General features: G+C 46.2%; 1 protein-coding gene across 6 annotated transcripts in view; it reads left to right on the top strand.

Annotated features, from left to right (window-relative positions):
* The window catches only part of kcnj14 (potassium inwardly rectifying channel subfamily J member 14), a 38792-nt gene that overhangs the window by 14251 nt on the left and 11603 nt on the right, over positions 1 to 12938 (top strand). For 2 of the 6 annotated variants that reach the window (XM_067401983.1, XM_067401992.1), the window contains exons 2-3: positions 6581 to 6655; positions 6829 to 9625. In XM_067401983.1, coding sequence (XP_067258084.1) covers positions 8381 to 9625 — 1245 coding nt within the window. In that variant the 5' untranslated portion in view covers positions 6581 to 6655; positions 6829 to 8380. Of the gene's footprint in view, positions 1 to 6580; positions 6656 to 6828; positions 9626 to 12938 lie in introns of those variants that run through there. The other 4 variants (XM_067402011.1, XM_067402000.1, XM_067401975.1 and 1 more) reach the window with 4 other exon arrangements.

The following is a 12938-nucleotide window of genomic DNA, read 5'->3' as shown; positions in this document are numbered from 1 at the left end:
CTGTCCGTAACTTTATTTTGTTAAAAATTATACATAACCAGCCAGTGTTCAAAACACATCTCCTTACCATAGCCCAATTTACAACAGTAAGGTTTTAATAATGTTTTCTAATTCAAATGGTACTGGTGGGTTTCCGCAGGAAATTCGAGCATGCAGCCTTTTGTTACGTGTACTGGTAGAGAGATGAGGCAGATGCGGATTTCCACAATAATATAATGCTTTTAATGTAACAAAGGTAAGGAACGCCAACATACACGGTAAACAACATTCAGAACGGACAAGGAGTGAAGGGAGTGAGTGTCATATAAAGGGAGTGCTAACAATAGAGTCCAGGTGCAGGTGATCCGTGATGATGGGGAGATGACGAGGGAAGTGAGTGCAGGTGTGGAGAACAGGAGGATCTTGGGAAATGGAGTCTAGGAGAACAAGGGATCTGTAACAGTACCTCCCCCTCCCGGTAGGCGCGTCCTCGCGCCGTAGATGTAACAACCGGGAGGGGGGTGGGCGCCCAGGAGACCTCAAGCCGGAGCCGGGGGGAGGGCAGACAGGTGGGGTGGGATCCCGGGCGGGCTCAAACGCCATGGCGGGTCAGGAGCCGTGGGCAGCCATGGCGGGTCAGGAGCCGTGGGCAGCCATGGCGGGTCAGGAGCCGTGGGCAGCCATGGCGGGTCAGGAGCCGTGGGCAGCCATGGCGGGTCAGGAGCCGTGGGCAGCCATGGCGGGTCAGGAGCCGTGGGCAGCCATGGCGGGTCAGGAGCCGTGGGCAGCCATGGCGGGTCAGGAGCCGTGGGCAGCCATGGCGGGTCAGGAGCAGAGGGCTGCCATGGAGGGTCAGGTGCAGCGGGCAGCCATGGAGGGTCAGGAGCCGTGGGCAGCCATGGCGGGTCAGGAGCCGTGGGCAGCCATGGCGGGTCAGGAGCCGTGGGCAGCCATGGCGGGTCAGGAGCAGAGGGCTGCCATGGAGGGTCAGGTGCAGCGGGCTGCCATGGAGGGTCAGGAGCCGAAGGCGGCCATGGAGGGTCAGGGGCCGAAGGCGGCCATGGAGGGTCAGGAGCCGAAACCTTGAAGCCGTCGAGCCCAGGCGGCGCTGAAGGACCGGCGGGAGATGGCGGAATCCACGGCTCCGCCGACCGAAGCGCAGCCGGGGCTCCAGAAAGCCGCAGTAGAAGGCAGGCGACATACAACAAAGTGAACACCGGGGAGAGTGAGGAGGCAAACTGGAACTGAGGGACGGAGCAGAGACGGAGGAGTGCAGTCCAGAAGTGAGGGCAGGCTGACGAAGGAACAAGGTGTGAACAGGGGCAGGATGGAGACTGGTGAGACTAGTGGACTGATGGGCCATGGTGGAGACGAGGGAGGTTGGAGCCAGGGTGTAGGTAATCGCCCAGAGGTCCGAGGTGGAGATCTGGGCGAAGGGGCTTGAGGTGGAGGTACAGTGCTGAGACATATGGACATATGGGGAGGCAGGGAGGGGAAACAGTCTTTGGGCTGGAGGGTTCAAAAACACAGTTCATAGGAGCAGTTGGTTCGGCGGCGGCGGCGGCGGCTGGAGCGGCTGGCTCGGCGGCGGCGGCTGGAGCGGCAGGCTCGGCGGCGGCGGCTGGAGCGGCTGGCTCGGCGGCGGCGGCTGGAGCGGCTGGCTCGGCGGCGGCGGCTGGAGCGGCTGGCTCGGCGGCGGCGGCTGGAGCTGAGGGCTCGTAGGCGGCGGCGGCTGGAGCTGAGGGCTCGTAGGCGGCGGCGGCTGGAGCTGAGGGCTCGTAGGCGGCGGCGGCTGGAGCTGAGGGCTCGTAGGCGGCGGCGGCTGGAGCTGAGGGCTCGTAGGCGGCGGCGGCTGGAGAACTTTGCTCGGCGGCGGAGACTGGAGAACTTTGCTCGGCGGCGGAGACTGGAGAACTTTGCTCGGCGGCGGAGACTGGAGAACTTTGCTCGGCGGCGGAGACTGGAGAACTTTGCTCGGCGGCGGAGACTGGCGCTGCTTGCTCGGCGGAGACTGGCGCTGCTTGCTCGGCGGAGACTGGAGAACTTGGCTCGGAGGAGACTGGAGAACTTGGCTCGGAGGAGACTGGAGAACTTGGCTCGGAGGAGACTGGAGAACTTGGCTCGGAGGAGACTGGAGAACTTGGCTCAGAGGAGACTGGAGAACTTGGCTCGGAGGAGACTGGAGAACTTGGCTCGGAGGAGACTGGAGAACTTGGCTCGGAGGAGACTGGAGAACTTGGCTCGGAGGAGACTGGAGAACTTGGCTCGGAGGAGACTGGAGAACTTGGCTCGGAGGAGACTGGAGAACTTGGCTCGGCGGCGGAGACTGGAGAACTTGGCTCGGCGGCGGAGACTGGAGAACTTGGCTCGGCGGCGGAGACTGGAGAACTTGGCTCGGAGGAGACTGGGGTTGAGGGCCATTTCATCCCCTCAAATACAATTAAAATCCCCACAGGCACTGGAGCTGGCTCTGTGGGGACTGGAGCAGGCTCTGGAGATACTGGAGCGGGCTCTGGAGATACTGGAGCGGGCTCTGGAGACACTGGAGCGGGCTCTGGAGACACTGGAGCGGGCTCTGGAGACACTGGAGCGGGCTCTGGAGACACTGGAGCGGGCTCTGGAGACACTGGAGCGGGCTCTGGAGACACTGGAGCGGGCGTTGGAGACACTGGAGCGGGCTCTGGAGATACTGGAGCGGGCTCTGGAGATACTGGAGCGGGCTCTGGAGATACTGGAGCGGGCTTTGGAGCAGGTTTTTTCCTCCTCTTCCGCTTTCCGGACCCAGCAGGAGAGTCTGGGTCCAACGTGGGGCAGGAAGGACGTTCACTGGAGGGGTAAGCGGAGGAATACGGAGGCTGACTAACTGGCCCAGCCGACCGTGTTTCTGGACGGACTGGAGACCAACACTCATCCACATAGAATTTGGAATTATTCAAAAACAAAATAAAATTGATAGTTTCACTTAAGGAGAGACGATAATCAGGTTCATGGAGACGGAGAGTGTTGTCATCCAGACCGTCCAAAAACAGGGCGATTAAATTAGCATCGGGCCAGTCAGTCAGATAAGCCAGCTCAACGAACTCCTCCACATACCTCTCCAGTGAACGACCAACCTGAAGAAGCCCGATGAGGCGATCGCCAGCAGAAAGGAGAGTGAGAGGCGTTGGAGGAGCGGTAGCCAGGGAGCCGGGGAGTGTCTCCATATTCCTTGAATGTGGAAATCCGGTCGGTTTAGGTCCGTTCTTCTGTTACGTGTACTGGTAGAGAGATGAGGCAGATGCGGATTTCCACAATAATATAATGCTTTTAATGTAACAAAGGTAAGGAACGCCAACATACACGGTAAACAACATTCAGAACGGACAAGGAGTGAAGGGAGTGAGTGTCATATAAAGGGAGTGCTAACAATAGAGTCCAGGTGCAGGTGATCCGTGATGATGGGGAGATGACGAGGGAAGTGAGTGCAGGTGTGGAGAACAGGAGGATCTTGGGAAATGGAGTCTAGGAGAACAAGGGATCTGTAACACCTTTCGTCTTTGCGTCATTACATCACGTCTGTTTACATAAAGGAGGAGTCCCAGCTAGTAGGCTATATCATGTGAGGATGCTTCAGGTGATGGATCATTTATAGCCTGTTCTCACAGCAGCTGCAATAATTAAACTTATCATTTTGATGGCGGATTGTAATCCAGAAAGGTCCAAATGACAATCAGTGACAACTGGAGATTCACCCTTAGTCAAAAGCAAAAGACTTCAGACAGTGGAGTGGCTACAGAAATTGAAATCTACAGGTAACGCTAATATACACTAAATACACAGTCACGCAATGCTGAGAACAAAGTATAACTATAATAATAATTTGCACAGTTTGATGTGATATGAGCCAAGCGATCGTTAGATTTATTCACCATTGGTAGCGTGATTTATTGTAATGCTTTTTTTTTCAGTTGGTCAGAACAAAATTGGCAGACATGTTACTTGTTCAGATGACATTCTCCAGTAAAAAATTCTTATTTTGGTAAGGGTTATACTTCCAAGGCTACAATCTGTGATTCCGAAGTACAGTATCCACACTGATGTGGTGATTGACAGCAAACATTAGATTCATCCGCACTGAGGAGCCGTGCCGATGCACAACACACATAAAGATGATAATTCCGCAAATAACTGCAATTGACCTTTCGCAAAGACCCACCCCCTTTTACTGTAACTGTTGCTTTGTCCGACAAGCCATGGAGCCGTCACGCCACTCAGAGGGAAAAATACATCGCGGAGCAAAGAGGACACTGACAACATGTCGACAGACAAGACAGAACAGATTACGTATGATATTAAACAAAGTCCCAGCTTTCAAACTGTGTAATTTAAGAAATTTGAACAATAAAAAGAGTTTTGTGGCTCTTTAATGTGTTGTGACAGATTGCTGTAGCGCCTCAGCTCAAGCGGATCGTGAACCGATCATCTCTTCCTACTAGTTAATTAATAACATCAAAACATGAGAAAAAATGTTTCAAACGTGGAAAGATGTCAGTACACACCATTTTTCAATTTCAAGTCCACCAAGGTTAATCTTCGAACTCCTGACTGCTTTGTCGGACAAAATGGTGGATTCGGCGTTATGATCGGTTAGATCACTTGTCAATCAAACTCCCGGAAATTACAGCTTTTACTACTCTGCACAAACTGATTGGTCCATGTCACATCTGCAGCCAATGAGCTTGTTGCTCACACATTTAAATGGTTACATTCACTATAGCAGTTTGCAGCACGCTTCAGAGTTCCTCTAAAACCCTCCCCATGCAGCTAAACTTTTATAGATATACTGTGGGTTATTGATATATGCAATCTGTGCAGTAGCACTATGTCTTACTCGCAGCAGTGTATCCATGTATGTATTGGCAGTAGCAAGTAACAGCAATAATCTACAGCAGCAGCATAGCAGATCTATTCTGCCAAGACCAAATACATTAACATTGTCATATCCATTGTATTGTCATATCCAATGTTGACAGTCTTCTGAGAGCTGTCATGATAGAACTGTAAATAAATGTAGAATCATGACAGCTACATTGCTAAGGAATAGAAAAGATAATCTGCAAAACCGTGAGAATGTAACTAACTGCTGTGGACGATCTTTTAGCTGGGAGAACATGAATGCTGTCAATCAGCAGAATGACTCTCCATCTGTAACAGGTGCATGAAGATGAGATGAGGGTGAATCCAAATGCACACACAGTTTATTAACAAAAGGCAAAGTAACAGACCCATTCCAAACCTTGAGCAGGCAAATAATCCAGAGTAACAAGGTAATATAATCCAAATCACACAGAGGAGGGGAGAGAAAAAAAATAGCACCACATGAACACCAACAACAACCCATATAACCTAACTGAAAAGCAAGAGTTTAAATACACAATGCAATGAGTAGATAATGAACAACAGCTGAAACTAATGAAGGTGACAATGGTGACTAAAATGACAACAGAGAAATTAAACCATAATAAGTCCAGGCACAGGATTGTGGGGAATGTAGTTCATAATGGAAGAACAACAAACAAAGTTGGAAGGAGTGCCCTCTGGAGGAACTCATGGTCACTCCAGCTGGTGAACGTGACACCGCCAATTGTGTAATCTCAGCAGTGTTGGTTTATGTGTTAATCAATAGGTTTAGTGCTCTAATGAGATTTGAAACAGAATAGAATATTCACACACACACACACACACACACACACACACACACACACATGTTTGTTTTTGTGAATTGTGGGGACTTTCCATAGACTTCAATGCATTTTACACTGAACAAACTGTACATTCTATCCCCCTACCCTGCCCCTACCCCTAAACCTAACCCTCACAGGAAACTGTGCAAACTTTTACTTTTTCACAAAAACTCATTCTATATGATTTATAAACCCATTTACATTGTGGGGACCGCTGGCTGGTCCCCACGATGTAGGTGAACTCAGGTTTATATTACATCATGGGGACATTTGGTCCCCACAATGTAATATAAACAAAAGCACACACACACACACACACACACACACACACACACACACACACACACACACACACACACACACACACTGCCCTGGGTTACAGTATAGCATATGGAGGTTAAAGAAGTCAAAGGCTGGTGATGAAATAAGGTGTGACATGCACAAACACTGTCCAGATCCTTTAGTGAACAACACACATGGCACGGAAAGCAATGTGACTGCACTGTGAGCAAAATAAATGTTACAAACTAGCTTAAAAAGAGCTGAAAAACCTTTAAAATGTATGTAATTGTTTAAGTACTACATATGGCAGCAATTTACATTTATTTTACAGACATTTATATAACCCCTTCAAACATATTCGAGGCTGACGTTTACATTAAAAGTCTTTATTGGGAACTAAAACAATAGAAAAAAGGGAATTAAATTTCTATTGTTTGATATTAAAAGTAAACAAATCATTTGATAATTTATAGTTTTTGTTAGTGAAATGTGGAATTACTCAGGCTTTGTTTTATTTATTTATTCTAATTTGAGGGACAGGGTAATTTTTCAGGAAGACACTAATAATTTTTTACTTTATATTTTATCTTTGGCAGCAGATTTCTGCTGACTTGATGGGCAAAGAAAGAAGGCTGAGGATGGTCTATGCACTTTGTTAACTGCCAGCATTGGTAATGCACCATTTGTTTATATCTGAATGTATAAAATAAATCTGTTAGTGGAATTGTGACATTTTCTTGGAGATGAATGATCAGCATATATTGAGCATGTTTTCATGTCATTATATTAGTTTTATTTTGTCTTTAAATTTCATATTAACTTTCATATCATGTTTTCTCTCTAGGAGTTAACAAATGTCCTTGTGATGTCCTCAACGCAAAAACTGCAGACTCAAATAATAAGGAACGTGACAGGGGCCTGCCAAACTATTCTTGAGTTGTATTTGCTGTGGATATATTCTACCACAAATGTCAGTGTGAGGGCAGCAGATATTTGAAGATGAACCTAACCTCTCACTTTAGAAAAGTTATTTTTCCACACTTCAATTTGTTGATTCTCTTTTGAGTGTTTTTTTTCTCATTTCATCCTTTGATATGTTTCTTTGAAAGTGGGCTTTTCGTGACTAGAAACCTTTTTTAAAGATTCTTTTTTCTATTACGTTCATTAAGCATCGAACTGCAGGTTTCTCAAAGGAGGTACATGAAAAGGTAACATCACTTATCAGGTCTGAACGTTTAGTTCCCCAATCACCTTATTTTGAAATCTATGAAGGTAATGATTTGTGCTTCAGCTTACACTTGTCTGGCCTATTGTTCACTTTTAGGGATATTTCAACAATTGCATGTGTTTTTTTGATGACCAAACTGGACTCGGACTCTGAGGAAGATCTCAAAGCATCGCCTAGCATTTTTAAGCTTTTGGAGAGGCCAAAGTTCATCAGGTCATAATCTCACTCTAAACCTCTTCCCATTGTAATGTGAGGACTTTCTTTATCAAATATTGTCCAGTAATTCAGTTATAGAACTTCAAGTTTTAGAGCAAAATGACCCTTTCTTTTGGAGAACTGGGCTCTTGCCTTGAGACTGGATGAAACCAGACTGAAGATGGATACATGACTGTGACAGATTGCCACTTTGAATGTCTAATAATATGATTGGGAAATGGACTTGCTTTGTGTTCCAGAGTTATATTTGCTCAATATCAAAGACAAAGAGGTCACAACTGTGGACCTTTTAGGAAATGTTGACCAGTTTTCATATTAATTGCATGTCTCTCTTGTGTCTTTAAACATCCGTCCATTTAAATAAGGAAATGTGAAGAGGTCCTAGAGGGAAAAATTGGTCTGTATATGCATGCTGTTATATTCATTTATTTCTTTATTTATTACACACATATGTTCTAGACTATTTTAATGCATGTCAAATATTTGTTCTTTTCAACTTCCCCTATATGTTCCAAAGCTTTGAGACTTGTTTATATTATATAAGTTCCTCACTTTCCTTCTCCTTCTTTCTGCTCCGCTTGAGCTTCGCCTTGTTTGTTTGTGCCTTTTAGTTGCTCACTTTCTCATAGTTGCTATACGTTACGCATAGGCCTAAAGCAGCAGCGTTTTCCCAGTCTGGTCTCTGCTCACCAACTGACCTTGTCAAAACTGTTTCTAAAGCTTAAAAACTGCATTCAAACTGAATTTTTTCTTTATTCACTGCATCTAACAACTTTGGAAATTTGTGTTCAGTAAAATCCAGGAATACTGGTTTACTGATATCTGACAGCTACCTATGGTGGACAGATTGCTCAAGTAGAGACTACATAAATCTTGAAAAGAGGGATGTCAGAGATGATCTCTAATGCGATTGTGTTCCGTCTCTGGGCAACGATTGGCTGCCGGGATCTGAATGACAATAAGGACTGTTTCAGCCCATAAGCCTCACTGTGGAATACAATCAACGACTCATATATTGGATATATCTATATCACTGCAAACATTCTCACGAAAGCATCCCAATTTTTTAATCCACTTTGACCCTGGATTTAATTGGCAAACTCTTGAACGCTTCTTTTCTCTCAGACATTTTTTAGTCAGTCTGCTGTCTTCAGTAATGGGAGCTGCTCGGGTGAAGCGGCGCTTCAGTGCAGTTGTGGACACACCTCTGGATGAGGAGGAAGTCATGAGGCTGGCGCAAAGTGACGATGTCACTTCCTCCCATTCGGGCGTGCTTCCTTCTCCCAACTGCAATGGCAAAGTGCTCAACCTTCATCGCAGCAATGGAGGAAGGAGTGGAGAGAGGGATGAGGATGATGATGTGGAGGATGATGATGATGATGACGAAGAAGGGGGAGGGAGGAGGGGGGGAGGAGGAGGAGGGCATGGCTCGGCACTCAAGGGGGAGTGTGGGGCAGAAGGGAGGTGGGAGAGGAACAAAAGAGCATCCTCGCCTTCCCTCTCGCCCTCGCCGCCCCGCGATCGCCGTGGCCAGTCCCGCCGGCCCCGGCGGCGCTTTGTAGGCAAGGACGGGCGCTGCAACGTCACCTTCGTCAACATGAGCGAAAGGGGCCAGCGCTACCTCACCGACCTCTTCACCACCTGCGTGGACATCCGCTGGCGCTGGATGCTCGTGGTGTTCACCCTCTCCTTCTTGCTCTCCTGGCTTCTCTTTGGTTTCACGTTCTGGCTCATCGCCGTCGCTCACGGGGATCTGGCTGCTCCACTGGCATCATCTTCCTCTTCTCCTTTGTCTGTTTCCTCCTCTCTTGCTCCTCTGCAAGCTGCTGAGGTTTCTGGCCCAGTGGAGACGGAGGAACGCTGCTTTCAGCAGGTGAACAGCTTCATGGCAGCGTTCCTCTTCTCTCTAGAGACGCAGACATCTATAGGCTACGGCTTCCGGAGCGTTACCGAGGCCTGCCCCCTGGCGGTGCTTGCTGTCGTGTTGCAGTGCATTGTGGGCTGCATCATCGACGCTTTCATCATTGGGGCGGTAATGGCTAAGATCGCCAAGCCCAAGAAGCGCAATGAGACACTGGCGTTCTCGGATGTGGCCGTGGTGGCCATGAGGGACGGGAAACTCTGCATGATGTGGCGAGTGGGAAACTTGCGCAAGAGCCACCTGGTGGAGGCCCATGTACGAGCACAGCTACTGAAGGTCAGTGAGATGTTGTGTGTGTCTTGCTGAAATGTTGTTTTTTCGATAACAATTTTTTGTCCTGTCTATTAATTTATTAAATTCATACATTACATTACATTACAGCAGGTGACGGTATCAAATTTTCATTCAAATTATAATTGTTAAAGCTTTTATTATGGTATATTGTATTATCACGGTATTGAATTAAGTTACAAAAAAGTGTTGTTCTCCTAATCGGTTTAATAACTTTTTTCTTATAACAAAAAGAACTATGAACATTTAAATACAATAAAACAGTACACACAAAAATGTATAAAATAAACATGTTTCAGACAGATTAAAGTGCATAAAGTCCCATTTATTACAGTAGTTAATGTTCTTTGTTAATTTTTGGGTTAGTTCACCCAAAAATTTAATTTCTGTCATTAATTACTGACCCTTGTGTCATTCCAAACCCACATGTCTAGCATAGTTAATCTTTGGAACACAAATTAAAATATTTTTGATGAAATCCAGGATGTTATTTTATCCTTCATAGAAAGCAACATAATTATCACATTCAAGGTCCAGAAATGTAGTAAAAACATTTTTTGAAAATTAACGTGACTACAGTGGTTCAACCTTAACATTATGCACTGCAAGCGCTGCAACGTAAACTGTGTAGGAGAATGATACGGGAGAGAAGAAATTGTTGAATAAACAATTTAATCATATAATATAACATTTAATCATATAATATAACTAATCCTTACAGATTAAAATGATGAATGTAAGACATATTTTACACTGTATACAACATACATTAATCACAGTCTCTGCATTAATCTACAGTAAGCAGAGCAACTATGAAATGTACAACAGCAACAATACTACTACTAATGGGTGTGTTAATATTGTGCATATTTACAGATTTAAGGATGATGATAACAGGAGCATATGTGAGTGAATGAGATGAAATATCATTTGAGAGATGACAGAAGTGTTGGCTTTTATGATATATCCAAAAACATATGCGTCAAGGCTGTGAGTGGTCCTGCTTCTCATTATGAATCAGTGGATCAGGTCTGTGTGTGGAGGGAGCTGCCAGCCGATGATTTTCTCTTCTTGTGATAATTCACAGCCGCACAAACAGACACAGAGAATTATATAACCTAGTTAAGTGCCGTCATTTCGAATTAGTTCTTAAATTTAGCTCTTAATTAGAGCTTTGTAGTCTCAACAATAAATCATCAAGACAGTTCAAACATTTTCATGATATTTAACTCGTACAAAGACTTTGATTCTCGAACTGGTTCTTGTTAGGCTCAGCCATCACTGTAACCAGAAAAAAAAAAAAAAACGTTTAACCAGCATGGGCCAATCCGGAAGCCAAAAACCCGGAAGGTTCTACTAATAGAACCTTATTGTAAAGTGTAACTGAACAGTTATAAAGAATCAGAACATTTCATCAGTATCCGGGCAGGGGTACTGGCCCTCGAGGTCCTCGAACTCTGGCCCTCGAGGTCCACTTTCCTGCAAAGTTTTGCTCCAACCCTAATCACGGCTTCAGGATTACTAAAAAGTTACACGCAGGTGAGTTTGAATGAGGTTGGAGCTAAACTCTGCAGGAAAGTGAACCTCAAGGGCCAGAGTTGAGAACCCCTGATCTAGGGTACGTTTTAGTCCAGATTTAAATGTAAGAATGTTTTAAGTTTGAAAAAGTAGATAGACTATTAAGTCTTCAAGTCTGTGTGTGGTGTTTATCACAGCACCAAGTATTTGAATGCAAAAATCTGAATGGCTGTTTGAAACATTTAAATACTGTTCAGAAACAAAAAGTAGTGCAGCTACTTCTGCATTTCTGCTGTTCCATAAGCAAAATCTTCTGTCAGAGAGTGAATGTTCATTTTCATTCAGCGCGGCTCCTTCACTCGTTCCACCTTGCTCTTCTCATCCGACACGGCTTGTTTACATCAGAGTGTGCATGTCTCTTTGATGCAGCTTAAGGAGGTGTTGGAAATGTAACCGTTTGATGGAAAAATATTGTTAAAATGCATAATTAAAATTAAAATAATATCGTATTGCTGTATATCAGCACATGTCTACATTACAGTGACTTATACCTTTTCTGTGGTGAGCATGTTGATTTCTGAATTAAAGTAATAAAGTTAGAGTAAAGTGATATTTTTGGGTGGCAAAATGTTTAATGTAAGAAAAAGCCCCATTTAAAGAATTAAATTATTGGAAAGTAATCCTTAAGTAATTTTCCATAATCTTTTATTATTTCTTAGAACCACAATTGCTTCACTGCTTATTTAGATTTAAACATTTTGTCCATCAAATCAAAGTCCTGTGGTGTAACCATAGACTGTAAAAAAAGAGGTGTAACCAAGACCAAGTCCAACTGTGAAGGTACACCATTCAAAAAATCTGGTCGTAATTTATTTATTTTAAAAGAAATGATTACTGTTATTATGCAAGGATGCATTAAAGGGTTAGTTCACCCAAAAATGAAAATTCTGATATTAATTTCTCACCCTCATGCCGTTCCACACCCGTAAGACCTTCATTATGTTACGGGTGGCTGGTAGAGAGATGAGGCAGATACGGATTTCCACGATAATAGAGACTTTACTTCAAACAATGGCAATGAACAACAGACAGACACCTTAACAAAACAGAGAACGGACGAGGAGTGAAGGGAGTGAGTGCAATATAAAGGGAGTGCTAACAATAGAGTCCAGGTGCAGGTGATGAGTGATGATGAGGAACTGACGAGGGAAGTGAGTGCAGGTGTGGAGAACAGGAGGATTCTGGGAAATGGAGTCCAGGGAAACAAGGGATCTGTAACAGTACCTCCCCCTCCCGGTAGGCGCGTCCTCGCGCCGTAGATGTAACAACCGGGAGGGGGGCGGGCGCCCTGGAGACCTCAAACCGGAGCAGGGGGATGAGTAGACTGGAGTGGAGGTCTCCAGGGCGGGCTCAAAAGCCATGGCGGGTCAGGGGCCGAAGGCAACCATGGAGGGTCAGGGGCCGAAGGCTGCCATGGAGGGTCAGGGGCCGAAGGCAGCCATGGAGGGTCAGGGGCCGAAGGCAGCCATGGAGGGTCAGGGGCCGAAGGCAGCCATGGAGGGTCAGGGGCCGAAGGCAGCCATGGAGGGTCAGGGGCCGAAGGCAGCCATGGCGGGTCAGGTGCAGCGGGCAGCCATGGCGGGTCAGGTGCAGCGGGCAGACATGCAGCGGGCATACATGGCGGGTCAGGTGCAGCGGGCAGCCATGGCGGGTCAGGTGCAGCGGGCAGCCATGGCGGGTCAGGAGCCGAAGCCTTCGAGGCGTTGAGCCCAGGCGTCGC

Source organism: Chanodichthys erythropterus, chromosome 2, assembly GCF_024489055.1.
Source record: "Chanodichthys erythropterus isolate Z2021 chromosome 2, ASM2448905v1, whole genome shotgun sequence".
Lineage (NCBI taxonomy): Eukaryota > Metazoa > Chordata > Actinopteri > Cypriniformes > Xenocyprididae > Chanodichthys > Chanodichthys erythropterus.
Note: the sequence above shows the minus strand (reverse complement) of the source record. Positions and strands in the feature narration are given on the sequence as shown.